General features: G+C 43.7%; 7 protein-coding genes across 7 annotated transcripts; 2 read left to right on the top strand and 5 right to left on the bottom strand.

Moving 5' to 3' along the window:
• Positions 1–376: 376 nt before the first annotated feature.
• On the top strand, positions 377–3,247 carry K450DRAFT_231317 (uncharacterized protein). The gene is made up of 4 exons (XM_051587402.1): positions 377–453; positions 527–689; positions 984–1,302; positions 1,377–3,247. Exons 1-4 carry the CDS (start codon positions 408–410, stop codon positions 2,838–2,840), a joined length of 1,992 nt encoding a protein of 663 aa, XP_051446825.1. The 5' UTR covers positions 377–407; the 3' UTR covers positions 2,841–3,247.
• On the bottom strand, positions 3,248–4,659 carry K450DRAFT_231309 (uncharacterized protein). The gene is made up of 5 exons (XM_051587401.1): positions 4,564–4,659; positions 4,395–4,484; positions 4,097–4,297; positions 3,878–4,012; positions 3,248–3,807 (listed from the first exon to the last, which is right to left on the bottom strand). Exons 1-5 carry the CDS (start codon positions 4,570–4,572, stop codon positions 3,655–3,657), a joined length of 588 nt encoding a protein of 195 aa, XP_051446824.1. The 5' UTR covers positions 4,573–4,659; the 3' UTR covers positions 3,248–3,654.
• Positions 4,660–4,716: 57 nt separating this feature from the next.
• Positions 4,717–6,663, top strand: K450DRAFT_231305 (uncharacterized protein). Its single transcript, XM_051587400.1, has 3 exons — positions 4,717–4,843; positions 4,937–5,227; positions 5,313–6,663. Exons 1-3 carry the CDS (start codon positions 4,838–4,840, stop codon positions 6,510–6,512), a joined length of 1,497 nt encoding a protein of 498 aa, XP_051446823.1. The 5' UTR covers positions 4,717–4,837; the 3' UTR covers positions 6,513–6,663.
• Positions 6,664–7,220: 557 nt separating this feature from the next.
• On the bottom strand, positions 7,221–8,401 carry K450DRAFT_231299 (uncharacterized protein). The gene has a single exon (XM_051587399.1). The coding sequence runs from the start codon at positions 8,164–8,166 to the stop codon at positions 7,240–7,242; it is 927 nt and encodes a 308-aa protein (XP_051446822.1). The 5' UTR covers positions 8,167–8,401; the 3' UTR covers positions 7,221–7,239.
• Position 8,402: 1 nt separating this feature from the next.
• On the bottom strand, positions 8,403–9,268 carry K450DRAFT_231297 (uncharacterized protein). The gene is made up of 2 exons (XM_051587398.1): positions 8,986–9,268; positions 8,403–8,918 (listed from the first exon to the last, which is right to left on the bottom strand). Exons 1-2 carry the CDS (start codon positions 9,113–9,115, stop codon positions 8,710–8,712), a joined length of 339 nt encoding a protein of 112 aa, XP_051446821.1. The 5' UTR covers positions 9,116–9,268; the 3' UTR covers positions 8,403–8,709.
• K450DRAFT_285896 (uncharacterized protein) lies at positions 8,924–11,512 on the bottom strand (the record flags this gene model as incomplete). The annotated part of the gene is made up of 5 exons (XM_051593525.1): positions 8,924–9,469; positions 9,555–9,664; positions 9,723–10,875; positions 11,048–11,425; positions 11,482–11,512. 5 exons carry the CDS (start codon positions 11,510–11,512, stop codon positions 9,423–9,425), a joined length of 1,719 nt encoding a protein of 572 aa, XP_051446820.1. The 3' UTR covers positions 8,924–9,422.
• Positions 11,513–12,847: 1,335 nt separating this feature from the next.
• K450DRAFT_231294 (uncharacterized protein) lies at positions 12,848–14,186 on the bottom strand. Its single transcript, XM_051587397.1, has 3 exons — positions 14,000–14,186; positions 13,395–13,919; positions 12,848–13,231 (listed from the first exon to the last, which is right to left on the bottom strand). The coding sequence occupies exons 1-3, from the start codon at positions 14,160–14,162 to the stop codon at positions 13,017–13,019; spliced, it is 903 nt and encodes a 300-aa protein (XP_051446819.1). The 5' UTR covers positions 14,163–14,186; the 3' UTR covers positions 12,848–13,016.
• Between the last annotated feature and the right edge of the window lie 125 nt (positions 14,187–14,311).

Raw genomic sequence — 14,311 nt, 5'->3', positions numbered from 1 at the left:
CAGACAAATCAAATCAACCTTCTAGAGAATGTGTCTTTTTTTTCGTTATCGATTGGATTGTTCCATATGAATGGCTTTAATAGACAATACATCTTTTATTACTACCAGTCGAATGGGATTTTTTGAGGGGGATCTTATCAGAGTTTAGTATCTCCTGTGTTTTGAAGGTCCTTGCTGCTAGGCCGGTTAGGCTCAAGCTGACATCCGATCCATGACGCTACGGCCGGGATTGCTCACCAAGTTGGGGGCATGTCCAACTCCGTCACAAAATTTTTAAGCGATTTCTATTCGCTCATTTTTTTTTTTGCTATGTTGGGAGAGAGATAAAAGAAAGTCACCTATCAAAAAACCATGAAAAGTCATCTTTCTTTCCTTAACTCTTTGGAAATTATCTTTGTAATCTCATTATGAGCAATGGCACATACAACACCAATGGTCTAGAACAGCAATTTGGTATGTAATCGGAAGTAACACTTGCATTGATGGAAACGGTTTCACTAATATATGATCTCTTTGTCCTTTATAGCTGGTATGGGCATGAACAACAACAACAACGGCGGATATGGCGGTGAAAAGCTTGGCGGAAGCCGCTATGTTCCCCCTCATCTTAGAAACAGCAGCTCCAGCGGCAACGGCCGATCATCTGAAAGCTGGGACGATGCTCCTCGCAACAACCGCAGCAATGACAGGTACTATTTCAAATCTCTTTGCTTATTGTTTGTAGATTGGCACTTTGCATCGTTGGAGCACAGGCAGATGGACTTTCCTACCATGCTGGATAATGCTTTGTAGTGATCTCGCTACCAATCTTTGGTTCTACCTTGACGATCCAGCATTTTAGTCCACTTTGAGATTCTGACTGTGCCTCCCGATGGATGAAAAAGCAAACCAACCTAAAAATCTTTCCCAAAAAAAAATAATTGCGTCACGTGAATCTCCTTATTCATTAATCCTTTTTCTTCTTTCTTTTCCTTTCTTATTAGCTGGTCTACCCGTTCAGACTATGGTCGTGGAGGCAATACTGGTAGCTGGGATGGTCGTCCTACCTGGAAGGAACGTGGTTCCTATGGTGGAAAGTACCGCCGCGATGGCGATAACGGCTATGCTCCTCGCCGCGAAGAAGGTCAAGGCTACTGGAAGGACGGTGTTCACCACGTCGGTAACAGAAACCCTCGCGCTGAACGTGAGCTTTTCGGTGCTGCTGAAGATCTTGATCGTCAACACACTGGTATCAACTTTGAAAAGTACGATGATATCCCTGTCGAAGCTAGTGGTAACGAAGTCCCAGAAGCCATTACTTCCGTAAGTTTTTTTTTCCGACAAATCCTCTCATACATTTCCCATTGTTATTCACACTGGCCATCCATCTTTATTAGTTCACAAGCCCTCCTTTGGATGCACATCTTTTGTCCAACATTGAGCTTGCTCGTTACACAACCCCTACTCCCGTCCAAAAGTATTCGATCCCAATCGTCGCTGCAGGCCGCGACTTGATGGCATGCGCTCAAACTGGTTCCGGTAAAACGGGTGGTTTCCTCTTCCCATTGTTCTCAGAACTCTTCTCCAAGGGCCCCGCTCCCCAACCCGCTGAAAACAGCTCAGTTCCTCCTGGTTATGGTCGCACTCGCAAGGCTTACCCCAGCGTCTTGATTCTTGCCCCTACTCGTGAGCTGGTTTCACAAATTTACGCTGAAGGCAAGAAGTTCGGCTACCGTTCATGGGTCAAGTCCTGCGTCGTCTATGGTGGTGCTGATATTGGCTCCCAATTGCGTCAAATTGAACGTGGCTGCGACTTGTTGGTTGCTACCCCCGGTCGTCTTGTCGATTTGATCGAACGCGCTCGTATTTCCATGGAACAAGTCCGCTATCTCGTTCTTGATGAAGCTGATCGTATGTTGGATATGGGTTTCGAACCTCAGATTCGCCGTATTGTTGAACAAGAAGGCATGCCCGGTGTCGAAGACCGTACCACCCTCATGTTTTCCGCTACTTTCCCTCGTGATATCCAACATTTGGCTCGCGATTTCCTCAAGGATTATATCTTCTTGTCTGTTGGACGTGTTGGTTCCACCTCTGAGAACATCACTCAAAAGATTGAATACGTCGAAGATGAAGACAAGCGATCCGTTCTTTTGGATATCTTGCATTCCAATGATGTCACCGGCTTGACTTTGATCTTCGTCGAGACCAAGCGTATGGCTGACAGTCTTTCCGATTTCCTTTTGGGTCACAACTTCCCTGCCACCTCCATTCACGGTGATCGTACTCAACGTGAACGTGAACGTGCTCTTGAATACTTCCGTTCCGGACGCACTCCCATCATGGTGGCTACTGCTGTCGCTGCTCGTGGTTTGGATATCGCCAATGTTGCCCATGTCATCTCATACGATCTTCCCACTGACGTTGATGACTATGTCCATCGTATTGGTCGTACTGGACGTGCTGGTAACACCGGTCTCGCCACTGCTTTCTTCAACCGTGGTAACAAGGGTATCGCTACTGAACTCGCCGATTTGCTCAAGGAAGCCAACCAAGAGATTCCTCAATTCTTGGAAAGCATTGCTCGTGAAGGCCGCAGCTTTGGTGGATATGGTGGTGGTCGTGGAGGTCGCGGAGGTCGCGGTGGCCGTGGTGGTCGCGGCGGCAACAGCTTCGGTGGCCGTGATTACCGTTTCCAATCTCAAGAGCCTGCTTCCCGTGGATATGGTGGCGGTGACTCCTTCAACGCCTATCCTCCTCTTGGTGGAGGTGCTAGTGCTGGTGGTTATGGTGGCCAAAGACCCGCTGCTGCAGCTTCTGCTCCTCCAATTCAGTACCAAAACAAGACCAGCTGGTTCTAAACTGCAAACATCTCAACATTATAGAACGGGGTTCGTACGCACTCTTGACCTCGTATGAACCATTTTAGAGCTTTCTACCCCCCACTACAGCAACGGTCATGTCTTTCTTTATATCTTTATCCTCCTTTTTTTTTTTTTTTCTTTCTCTGCTTCCAATTTCAAGACGCGCATTCAGACAACTCGGATTCATCATGCAATTTTATCATATTTATATTATACCGTGTTTTCTTCTCTTTTATTTTATTTTTCTTCTACCAACTCTTTGCGACGTATTCATAGATTGTATTGCATTTATCCCATTTTGTGTATCTTTTTTCACTCCAATTCTTTCGTGTCATTTATTGTTTTGTTTCTTTCCTCACTCAAACCACATATCAACCACCACACCACTCCTCTTTCACTGTCCCGTATTCTAACTATGCATAATTCTTTTTTCACATTTTTCATCTTCTTTCCTTCCTTTTTTTTTTTAACTTAGTTTGTTCATTCTGTATATCTGGACATTTGCAAGAGAGGTTTATCGGTTATCGACAACCACGAGAGAATGAAAAAGGCTGCACATACTATAGGGCAACTGACTTGTCCCTTGCGCTCACCTTTTCTTTTCCCAAAATCAAATAAAACCAAAAAAATTATACATTAATTAATGAGTCGAACGGACGCTTTTTTTTTTTTCAAATAGAGGGCTGCTATGAGTGTACTGTAACAGGGTATCGAGAAGAACAGAAACATGATGGTGTGTGGGAGGGAGAGAGATGCAATGGGGGGTAGGCACACATCTAATGTTATTCTATTTTTTATATATATTCTTCTTTTAAAGCAGGTTGCATATCTTCTTTTGTAATCGTCGCATGTTACCAGACACGGCTGCTCTTGTTGCAGCTTCTATGACCTCAGTGACGTTGGTGTTTTCCATGGCACTGCACTCATAGTACTTTGCTCCGATTTCTCTACCTAGAGCCTCACCCTGTGAACAAATGGCTGTCAATTTTCCGCAACAGGACATGGTATGTATGTTTTTGTTTTTTTTTCATTACCTCTTCGTATGAAATCAATTTATGTCCGACTGCATTTAGTTGAGCTACACGTGTGCTGTTGTTGCGTAAATCTATCTTCATGCCAACAAGTAGTTTCGGTATATTTTCGCAGAAATGAGTCACTTCAGGGAGCCACTATAGGGGAGAGAGAGAGGAAAATCAAAACAGACGTGAGCATATCTCCTCTTCCATGGCACGAAGATCATCTGAGCCACTTACTCTGTCTTGAATGTTGGAGAACGAGGTCGGCTGATCAATAGCAAAGCACATCAAAATGACATCGGTCTCAGGATATGACAATGGACGTAGACGGTCATAGTCCTCTTGGCCAGCAGTATCCCACAATGCTAATTCGACCATCTTTCCATTATCCAGTTTAACGTTGACAATGTAATTTTCAAAAACAGTTGGTACGTATCTCTATCAACGGGACCCAGTCCGCGCCATTCAATTTAAAATTCCCCGTTAGCTTATAAGCGGGTGGAGACGATCGATTCGTTTAGCGATGATGACTTACGGCTGGGAAGGCTCCCTTTTGGTAAACAACCAACAAACTCGTTTTTCCGCAACCACCGTCACCTACGACTACCAGTTTCTTTCGAGTAAGCTACTAGGAGGGATGTGATCCGTGTTATTAGAAATAAGGAAAAACGAACGGTTGAGATGAGAGATGGAGATTAGCTTGCCTTTGTCATTTAGTGTGTTTAAGAGAGAGAAAGAGAGAAAAAAGAAGTAGAGAGGAAAGAAAGGTTGGCTGCTTAGTGGAAAAAAGGGTGGGTTGGGCGCACAGGATCGAAAAGAAATCAGACAGCCAAAGTCGTAATTTTTTTTTTTTTCTTATCCTGCCCACTTTGCGACTATAAGCAGCCCAAAAAATCCGTCCAGAGAGACTTTTGACTGAAAGGACCCCCCCCCCACAAAAAAAGCAGCTGTTGCGAAACGTTGTGATTGTTTACGGGCATGTATGTAAGAAATGGTACCTTCCCTTTCCAGAGTGGAGTTTGTGCTGTAATGGCAAAAGCTTTAATTGCCTACTGACAATGTATGAACGCCATTCAGATGAAATCTCAAGCGCTGCTGTTGCACCAAGTTCTTGAGGCCGAAGTCGGCGAATCTCCCATAACAATCAGAGCTTTGATTCCAAAAAACGTAGTAGGTGCCTGTATCGGCCTTGGAGGCGAGACCCACCGAGATTTAGAGCGACAGTTTGAGACGGCAATAGCCTTTGGTGCTTCCAGCCATGTTGGTGCTCGACTTGCAAGTATCGCAGGCACCACTCATCAGGTTGCAAGAACTTGGAGAGAATGTGCGTTCTTAATGTATCGCAGAAAGTGCCCTGTGTATGGTCAGGTAAGCATGTTGCTGTCTTTCTAGCACTCTCTTGAGTGGAATCCTTGAATTTTATGTCATTCATACATTCTCCTTCGTTTTCTAGAAGCTTTCGGTTGACTTGCTCATACCCAATTTGTTAGCTCAGAAATTGTGTGAAACTTCAGAGGACAACGATTGCGAGCTAACGGAAATTGCTGTACTCAGTGGTGCTACGTTGGTATTGAAGAAAGATGCATTAGGAAGTTCAACAGAACGAGTACTCCAAGTGTTCTTAGATGGGCTGGACCTGCAGGAACTCTTACAATTCGAAACCGCCATTAGACTTTTGGGAAGATCTTTCCAACGCTATACACACCTAGCCTTCTCTCCGGACAATATCTACTATATTCCTGGTCATGGAGTGGGTGATGCGGAATTTGGTACGACTGATGGGCAAGAGAACAAAGAAGACTGGAGCTTTTCAGTCGAAATCAACGAAAAACGAACTGTGGAAGGTATTGATTCTTCTCCCAGAGTGCCCAATGGTAACCTGTACATGGACAATTTTATGGAAACCTCCTGGGCTCGATTACAACAACCTGCAGGTGCAGCTGATTCTCCCAACCCCAACGGCGATACCACCACCAACGGTGGTCATTCGACAAACAATCAACGTTTGCGATCCAGCGTTTGCACTGTGCGCTTACTGGTTAGCAATCTCTATACACAGAGTTTATTCAGAAGAGATCATTCTTCCCAAATGTCGATCTTCAGACAAATGCAAAATAGGTACTCCGCAGAGAGGATGCACATTACGCCTATCACTAGCACCCCAAGTACGGTACCTCGCAACCAGTTCTGTTATCTTGGCGAACCATCCAATTCTATGAACTGGTCACGGCATTGTGAAGATCTCAAGTGGCCCCGTGTTATTCACTTCATCGTTGATCTTGATAAAGTGAGCGGTATCACTAGTGATATTGCAAGATTATTGAATGGAGAGATGCAAAATGCTCCCGAGTCGCTACTACGCTTGATCTTGTCAGAACTGGCTATTCAATGTCTAACTTCTACTGAAGATGAACTAAGCAACCTGCGGTCCTCTACGGGTTGTAACATATGGATATGCGATGAAAATCTTGGAGATAGCGATGAACGCGCTGTCATTATAACTGGCAACTACGCCAAAATAGGCAAGGCTGCTAACAAGATCTACTCGACCATCAACTCCAAATTGCGCTTGGCTGATATTCACAAGCCTATTCGTCACTATAATCCAGTGGAAAGCGTCCCACCAGAAGACGCTGCGTTATCTGGATGGTGAGGCTAGAAAAAAAGTATCATAACCAAACGACCAAGCCAACCCTTCTTCACCATCATCCACTGAGGCAAGGCATGTATATATATCCAGTGAGCTCTCTTATCGTCCTTTGTACCCCTTTTCTCCAAAGCATGACTTACCGGCCAATTCAACCGTAATTGTATATAACTGGGATATAACATAACTAGAAGTATCCGAAGTAGAATACCAGTAAACTCATTAAAACAAAACAATTAAATTTCGCTTTGAACTCCTCTTAATGTGAAGGATAACTACATGACGGTAGCAGTGGCTACACGTGGTGGTTACAGCATGTTAAACCCATTGACTCGCGGGAAAGGAGTCCCCCCACCTAGTGTACCAGCCCCTACGAAGACGTCCTTTGCGATCTCAAAAAAAAAAAATTGGACACATTTATCTTTGCTATACATTCCAACAATACAATAGATCTTTTGACAGTGGAGGGAAATAAAATAATGAGTGGGAGCATTTACATCGGCAGAATAATTACACTGAGAAAGAATCAGATTGGCTTGGATGGCGTGTCTATCTACTGTGAATTTGACTTGATGCGATGTCAGCATTTGCTACTGGCAACAAGAGAAGGGGTATATACATATTCCGAAGGTGGGTTTTTTTTTTCTTTTTGGCATAATGGAAAAAAAAAAACTGGCCATTTCTTTTTCGGTTGATTATTTGGGGAGGCAGGGGCAGGAGGTGGGGTGACAATCTATCGCTTCCAAATCCAAGAGGAGCGACGATCCCCAGATACTGGCGTCTGTGGCGGCGTCGACGCAGCCAGAGACAAGGGAGCCAACAAGAGAGTGCTTTCAAATGAAGGAGGGTTTAGACCAATGGGACGATTGGTGGTTTTGGATGCCAATCCTAATGTACGTGATATACGTTGAATGATTTGAAACATTCGTTTATGGCGTTGTTTACGATCATCCTCCCCTTTAGAGAACGTGCTTGCTGAATCAAATGATGAGAAGCTACGCAAGCGTCGAAGACGAAAACTGCTAATACTCAATCGATTAGCTTCTCTAGCCTCCTTGTTGCGTTTCTTCTTTTGTTGCTCTTGCTCGCGAGCAACGATATCGCTCAGCCAAGGAATAAACGAGTTCACCCGCATCAATTCTAATACAGCTTCACACGCCGGATTGAAAATCATGGGGTGAAGGTTGCCGGAGCGAACGTGGTATAATATTTCTTCTCTCATGTCGCAGGGTATATTGATTTCCTGAGGAGCATTGACACAGATGAACGTGGTGAGGATTTGACTCAACTTTTGACGGAGCAAGTTGAAGTAGACGGTTTGAGATTGCGGTAACAGGCTAGCCTCTGATTCAGTCAAGTGGATTTCCTGGTCATTTTTTAACTTTATAGTAGGGTCTACATCCACTGGTTTAGGTATCCACTCGTTATCTTCATAATATGCCAGGGCCTGTTGGTTGCATTTTCGCTCGTCAAAAAAGACGACAATACAATGCTTGTAGCGTTGAACAGCCAGCCAAAATTCCAAATTTTCCGTACAGTAGGTTTGTTGTAAATACAAGTAAAAATTGTTGAATGCCAGGCTGGTATTGTTCTTCAAAACGTCCTCCAACGTGAACGTGGAGGATGGTGTTATTGGTGGTTCGTATAGAGATGTGTCCATTTTTTCAATAAGGCTTGATTGCAAAGAGTTAGTATCAAGAGGAAGAAGAAAAAAAAAGAAGAAGCGCAATCGCCTGGTCAACCAAGGAAAAATAAAAAAGAAAAGTAAATATAATTATATTATACACAACACGCAAGTACATTTATATTATAGTAGTACTTGGGTTTGCATCTAGGATGGGACGCGTAGATTGAGATCCACACGCAGAGAGCGACCCTCTAGCCATGATTACCTCTCTCTCTTCTCCTTTTTTGCCTCCCCCCGATCTCCTCTTTTGTCACACATTCCTACACCATCCATGTGTTTGATTGCCCACTGACACGTTCTTCCCGGTAGAACTCAAACCCTCAAGCCTCATTCCATAAAGCCACAGTGATTGTGGGGGCAAAATGGGTAGGTGATCTACTGTGAACTGGCAATCACGTCGGTCAGGTCCCCAGTTGAATATGAGGTGGCACACAATGTTTGCTTTAATTTTTCTTTCTCAAAGATTTTTATTTTTTTTAGTTTTTCATATATACAGTATTCACAACCATGGCCTACTTAATAGGCACTTTGTCCCTTATCACCGCCTAGACCGTAAGCCTCCGCACGTCCAAGATGGGCTCCTCCCTTGTATTCGCCTTCAGTGAGAATCTTTTTGACAATGTCGTCAGTATTGGAGGTACCAAACGCCGACTCTAAGGCGCCCTTTGCTGGTCGAACTGCTTCGCCTGTGTTGCCGCCGTTTGGAACATGCAAGATTTCGTAGGCTAGAAGAATCAATCTGCGTTATTTATAGCTCTGCGCAGGTTTTAATATGGCTCCTTTTCCACTTACATTGAACAACCTGCACAATAGGGATGGTCTTATCCTGCTTCCACTTCTCAAGGTAATCAGCATCAGCAAAGACGAAAAATTCTTGGCCATCGGCCTTGTATGAAACGCGACAAGTTGGTCCTTCGGGCATATTTTTGATGTTTTAAGAAAAAGGTATTGTATGATTTGGATGGCTGGCGTGCTCTGGCGCTTTTATATTTGCACTTACAAGGTGGGGGCCATTTTGGCCATGAGATCATGATTGCGTAGCGCATTCAATTTTTTTTTGTCTCAGAAAGCATTTTTGATTGTCCGCTGAAGGCTTATGGGTTTTAATAGGGACTGACCTGGTAAGAATTGACTACAGAAAAAATATATTATTACTAGAGCTATGTGAAGCGAAAAGGGCTATTGAAATGAATGGTATAGATGTGCAACATCCTATGGAGGTGGAAACGCTAAAAGTATTGACTAGCAATAGTTTCCAACGCAACACTGGCAGCGTCTAGTGTCAGCGGTGAATAATTTTTTAGTGTTAGCATTCGTCATTAACATATGGTTCAGCATGTCAAAATAGAAAGTTCCCCTACCTTCTATGACTTCAGAAAACGTATAGCTAGTACCCGCGCTCTGCGTGCCTACAGCCTTACGACTGATAAATTTTCCCAGATGACCGCACGATACGCTAGCTCGAATCCCACTAACAATAGCAGTTAGATACATGCCCAAACCAGCTCACACACAGAACGCATACATACTCTGAAGAATAATACTGTTCATAATGGATGACAGAGTCATTTGGATAGACAAGCTTCATGAAATCCGAGAGTCTTGTTACGGCCGTTTTGACCCATGTAGGTTGCTCTGATAGCCCCATCAAAGCCTGGGATCCGGAACCTTGCCATGGAGATGCCTTGTAAGGCGAAGTAAGCTTCATTTGAGTAGACGGTTCTTGTCTGGCTCTGAAGTTAGAATCCTTGTGACTGTAGTTGGATTGAGTCGATTCAGGGAACCGCCCTTTCGCGCTAGAATATCCAAACGCTTTGGGGCGTGAGCTAACATCTCGCTGGTACCAGCCAGTAGATGACATTGCGTTTGTAGAAGCAGGTGGTGGGGGTGGAGCATTGTAGGAACGACGGTTCATGAAAGACTGTTGTGAAGTATTACGGCTAGTGGTAGACAAGATAGAAGATGCAGACGATGTGAGAATGGATGCTCCAAAGTTTAATTCAGATAGCAAAGACGGAGAGGGAGACGAGAATTCTTCCATTTCAGCTCTAGTGGGACCATCAAGGTCGAGGTGCTCAAAAACACTTGCTATGGGCCAGTCAACATGAATATCATCCACTTCTAGAGCGGCTGGCATGATGGCCATGCGTGGAAAGGGATACATCTTGGTGTTGATGGGTTGAAGATCGCCAGAGTCTTTGAGCACACCAATAGAGGCCATATCACCGGTGGTGACACTAGTGGCCGTAGTAGTGGTTGTCTTGGGACTATTGGTAGCGACTGAGCTTTGGTCATAAGATTCGGATCTAAGGTCAGTACTTCCCGGGTGAGCCGCAGTGGAAGATGAAAGAGAGGTTCTGCGAACAACCACATCAGCCCACGAAACAGGGTCCCGCTGGTTGCTTTGAGCAGAAGAGAAGGTTGTGGCTTCGATACTTGAGTGCAGCGTGGCTTGTGTGACCAAATTTTGTCCGGAAGGGACTGATCTCGAGACAGTGCGATGATCAATCTTTCCCAAGAGAGTCCAGACAATTATACGAGATAGATCTTGCTTAGCATCACGCTCTGATGCGTGTGATTGAGCAGTGTAGAAGAGCCGGTTTAGAAAGTCCAATTGCGCAATGAAGTCCCCTTCCTTGATTTCCTTGTACTGAATGTTCAGAGGTATGGCTATCTTGTTGGCTATTAATAAAGGAGAAGATGGAGAAAAAAAGGGTGTGTTAGACTGTGATAACGATGGTGAGAAAAGTGAAAATGGGTGGGGAAGAATGAGTTGTCATGGTCAAAAATGCAGCATTGGAGAGCGCTGGTTATGGTATGATGGGGAAGAAAGGTTGTGTGGGTGATGACTTACTTTTGCAAATTTCGTTTAGAATATACGAATATGTGAATCCGCCCAAATTTTGAAGGCGGTCTACAAGAATCTTGGTATTGGCCCACCATGGGACAGTCAGATTACCCCAAGCGCTCTCAAAGTCACAACGAGAGCGAGTTGTAGAATTGATATCGCCTTCAGGAGACTTGGTTTCCCCCATGAGCGAGCGAATTGCCACTCTGGCAGCCACATACATGGCGTCGCTCTTAGTAGCAAAATCCGAACCAGCCTCGAAGAGATGTTCGCCAATGTGCACCTGGCACTCGAACCGAGCATGAGGACGATAAGAGGATTGTACAGTCTTGTAGGCAAAACGGTAGTTTAGATTGTGAGCCGAGGCGTACTCGCGCAATAATTCTATGAAAGACATTAGTATGGTCCTGACAACAAGCTTACACAATTAGATCACTTACCAACGGGAGTCTTGGTGTCGTTCAACGGCATGAACGATGAATGTGTGGCGAATGGAGACACACCAGAGCAGAAATTTGTCAGAGGGAGAAGCAGCTTGGAAAGGTCTTAAGAACGAAGCTAAGGGATGAGGAAGCGATGTTACAAAGGAAAAAGGCTACTTACTTTCGAGTGTTATATAGAATTAGTGACTGCTACAACACAAGGAACTTGGTTCATTGACTGATCAGCCATTTCTCTCCCTCCCATTCAAAGATATATCACCAAATCTGATGAAACATATTGTATATCATCTCACTGATTATTTCTATGTAAAAAATATTTTTAATTACATAGAAGCGAATGCCTTCAAAATTGGATGAGAAATCTTCATCCAAAGCCAAGATGTTACACACACTTAAAGCTATCGTAACTGCGTGAAACAAAGAAATTAGCCGAAAGTTTACCTTATTGATATCCTGTTTGTAAATCAAAGAAGGCGGTTTTTGCACAGGGTATGTATACGAATGGCAACCATTTGTAAAAGTGATTTCAAAGTCGCTACCGACACCCACTTGAAAGCGCATTAGGTTCTGATAAAGCCATAAATATCTTCCTGGTTCCTTTTTGCTTTTGCTCACTCATATAATATGTCGAATGACCATTCATGCATATATTTCAGTGTATTGAACATGAAGGAAATAATCCAACAACATCATACACTCGAGATCGTCTTCAAATTCACTGCTTTGGTTCAATACAATGATCATACCATTGAATGGTATGCCACCATTTCTTCAGCATGACATTTTTATATTTAGATGAATTTTATGCTAGAGTAAAATGCAGAGGTACAGATGCTTGAAAGTATCCATGTAAAAAATAAGGTATGTGACTATTTGTTGATTGGGCGGCGCACTGCTTTCCCATTTTCATAAAAGCTCCCCCTGGTTATCTTTTCGCTTCGCCAAGGAATTTTTTGATTTACGACAATATGCCGTTATTGCAAATATTTTCTTCATCCTCCAAGCTAGGAAAAGATATATACACATCCAGAAAATAGGATTGATGTGATGGAAGGCCAGGCCGGGTTGGTAGTATTGAAGCCTTATTGCTGGATGGTTTTATATCAAGGTCGGAATCAGAGCGCCTTCGCCTCCGTGTTGATGGGCGGCGGGAAGACATTGAAGACTGACGACGTGGGATAAGGAAATCAAACATGTGGATAAAAGTGAAAAGGACAAAGTGAAAGACTTTCTGCTTTTTATATGCTCCTGGCTAACACTGCTTTCTATTTTTTTTGTTTTGTTTGTGCTGGTGAGAAGGCCTGGACCCAGAAAGCAAGTTGTTTCAAGTCCCTGACAGTCACTTCTAAAAATTGAGGGTTGTCCCATAAACAGCATGCTCACCTGACCGCGCGTGAACCAGAACTGTTCTTCATGGCTTCTTCTCCAGGAATGGTCTTTAGCAAAAAAATTGGCTTTTTTTATATATACTATAATGCAAAGAAGTAAAAATACTGCACCCGAACGGAGGGTCATTCTAAAAAAAAAATAATCTATTGTGCTCCATAGTATGTGTGTTGAACATCAGCCAGCTTCTTGCCTCTAAGTTGTGCAATTTCCTCAGGGAACTTTTGATGTTGGAGAGCTTCGAATGTAGCCTTGATGACGTTCATAGGTGTGCGTGATCCCATCACCTTACCGCTCAAATCATGAATACCGACACAACGGCAAATTTCGTGGATATAATGATTGGATCGATTACCAAAACCTAGTCGGAGGAACCAAAGGGATGAATATTTGTGTTAACCCGGCCAAGCAGGTACAAGCAGGTTATAAATAATAGTGAGAGTAACCAAGTTAGAAACAGAAGACTAGGGAATAAAAAAAAGACCTGCAGATGTCAATGCAAGTTCAGTACAAATTATAATTACCTGGAGGTCGGCTGCGAAGGTGAATGGTAGTAGCATGGAATTTGTGTGAAACATCCATAGCAAGGGTTCGCTCATCATAACGTTCAAAGTATCGCATGTTCTTGATCGCTCGGTTGGTTGCTTTTCGTACTGCTCGGCTAGCTTCCTCATCCTTACCCTCACCATACCCAGCGAGGCCATTGCCGTTTCCGACCACAACGAGTGCGTACATAGAAGGTTGCTTTCCTTTACCGTTCATGTTGACGACACGCTTGACAACAAGAGCCTTCTTCAACAAGCGCATTTGCTCGAGGCGATCCAACGGCGTGTCGACATTGTCCGTGACTGTGTTAAGAACTACTTCAGGTGGTCGGTTGAATGGAAAAGTCTTTGACTGATCCAAGTTTGCAGGCTTGTTGTCAGAGAAATCAAGAATGGGATCGACCTTTGAAAGATCAGCAGCATTACTTTCGTCTAACAAGCGATGTCTCGGTGCCCTGTTGGAAGTTGTAGCGTATGACCGAATCAATGCACATGGCACTGCAGCTGGAAAAATGGAGGTTTAGTATAATGCTTACTACACCATGGGGCAAAGGTTTCCACTGGGGTTCATTGTCAAGACATACCATTCAAGGTCTTTGAATATGAAGCTACAGAGAGCTTTGAAAATGCTCGAGAAATGGACTGCATCGAGCCTTGACAGCAACTGTATTGACTTGAAAGTGTAGTCTCTAAATTTTTGTGTTTTTTTGCAATCATCGTAAATTTGAGAGAGTCACGTGCATTCATCCAACAGCGACCTTGAAATTTGGCTATCAAAAAGCGCTTCGTGCAAAACTCCTGCAGGCAGGGTTGGTTTTATTTCACGGAATTTGCATTTGTCTGATTTTATTTCTAATATGCATTTATATCCGTGTTTACATTACTGGATCTCATTT

The sequence above is a fragment of the Umbelopsis ramanniana genome, assembly GCF_025399195.1.
Source record: "Umbelopsis ramanniana AG unplaced genomic scaffold K450scaffold_13, whole genome shotgun sequence".
Lineage (NCBI taxonomy): Eukaryota > Fungi > Mucoromycota > Umbelopsidomycetes > Umbelopsidales > Umbelopsidaceae > Umbelopsis > Umbelopsis ramanniana.
This window is presented reverse-complemented; position numbering and strand designations above follow the sequence as displayed.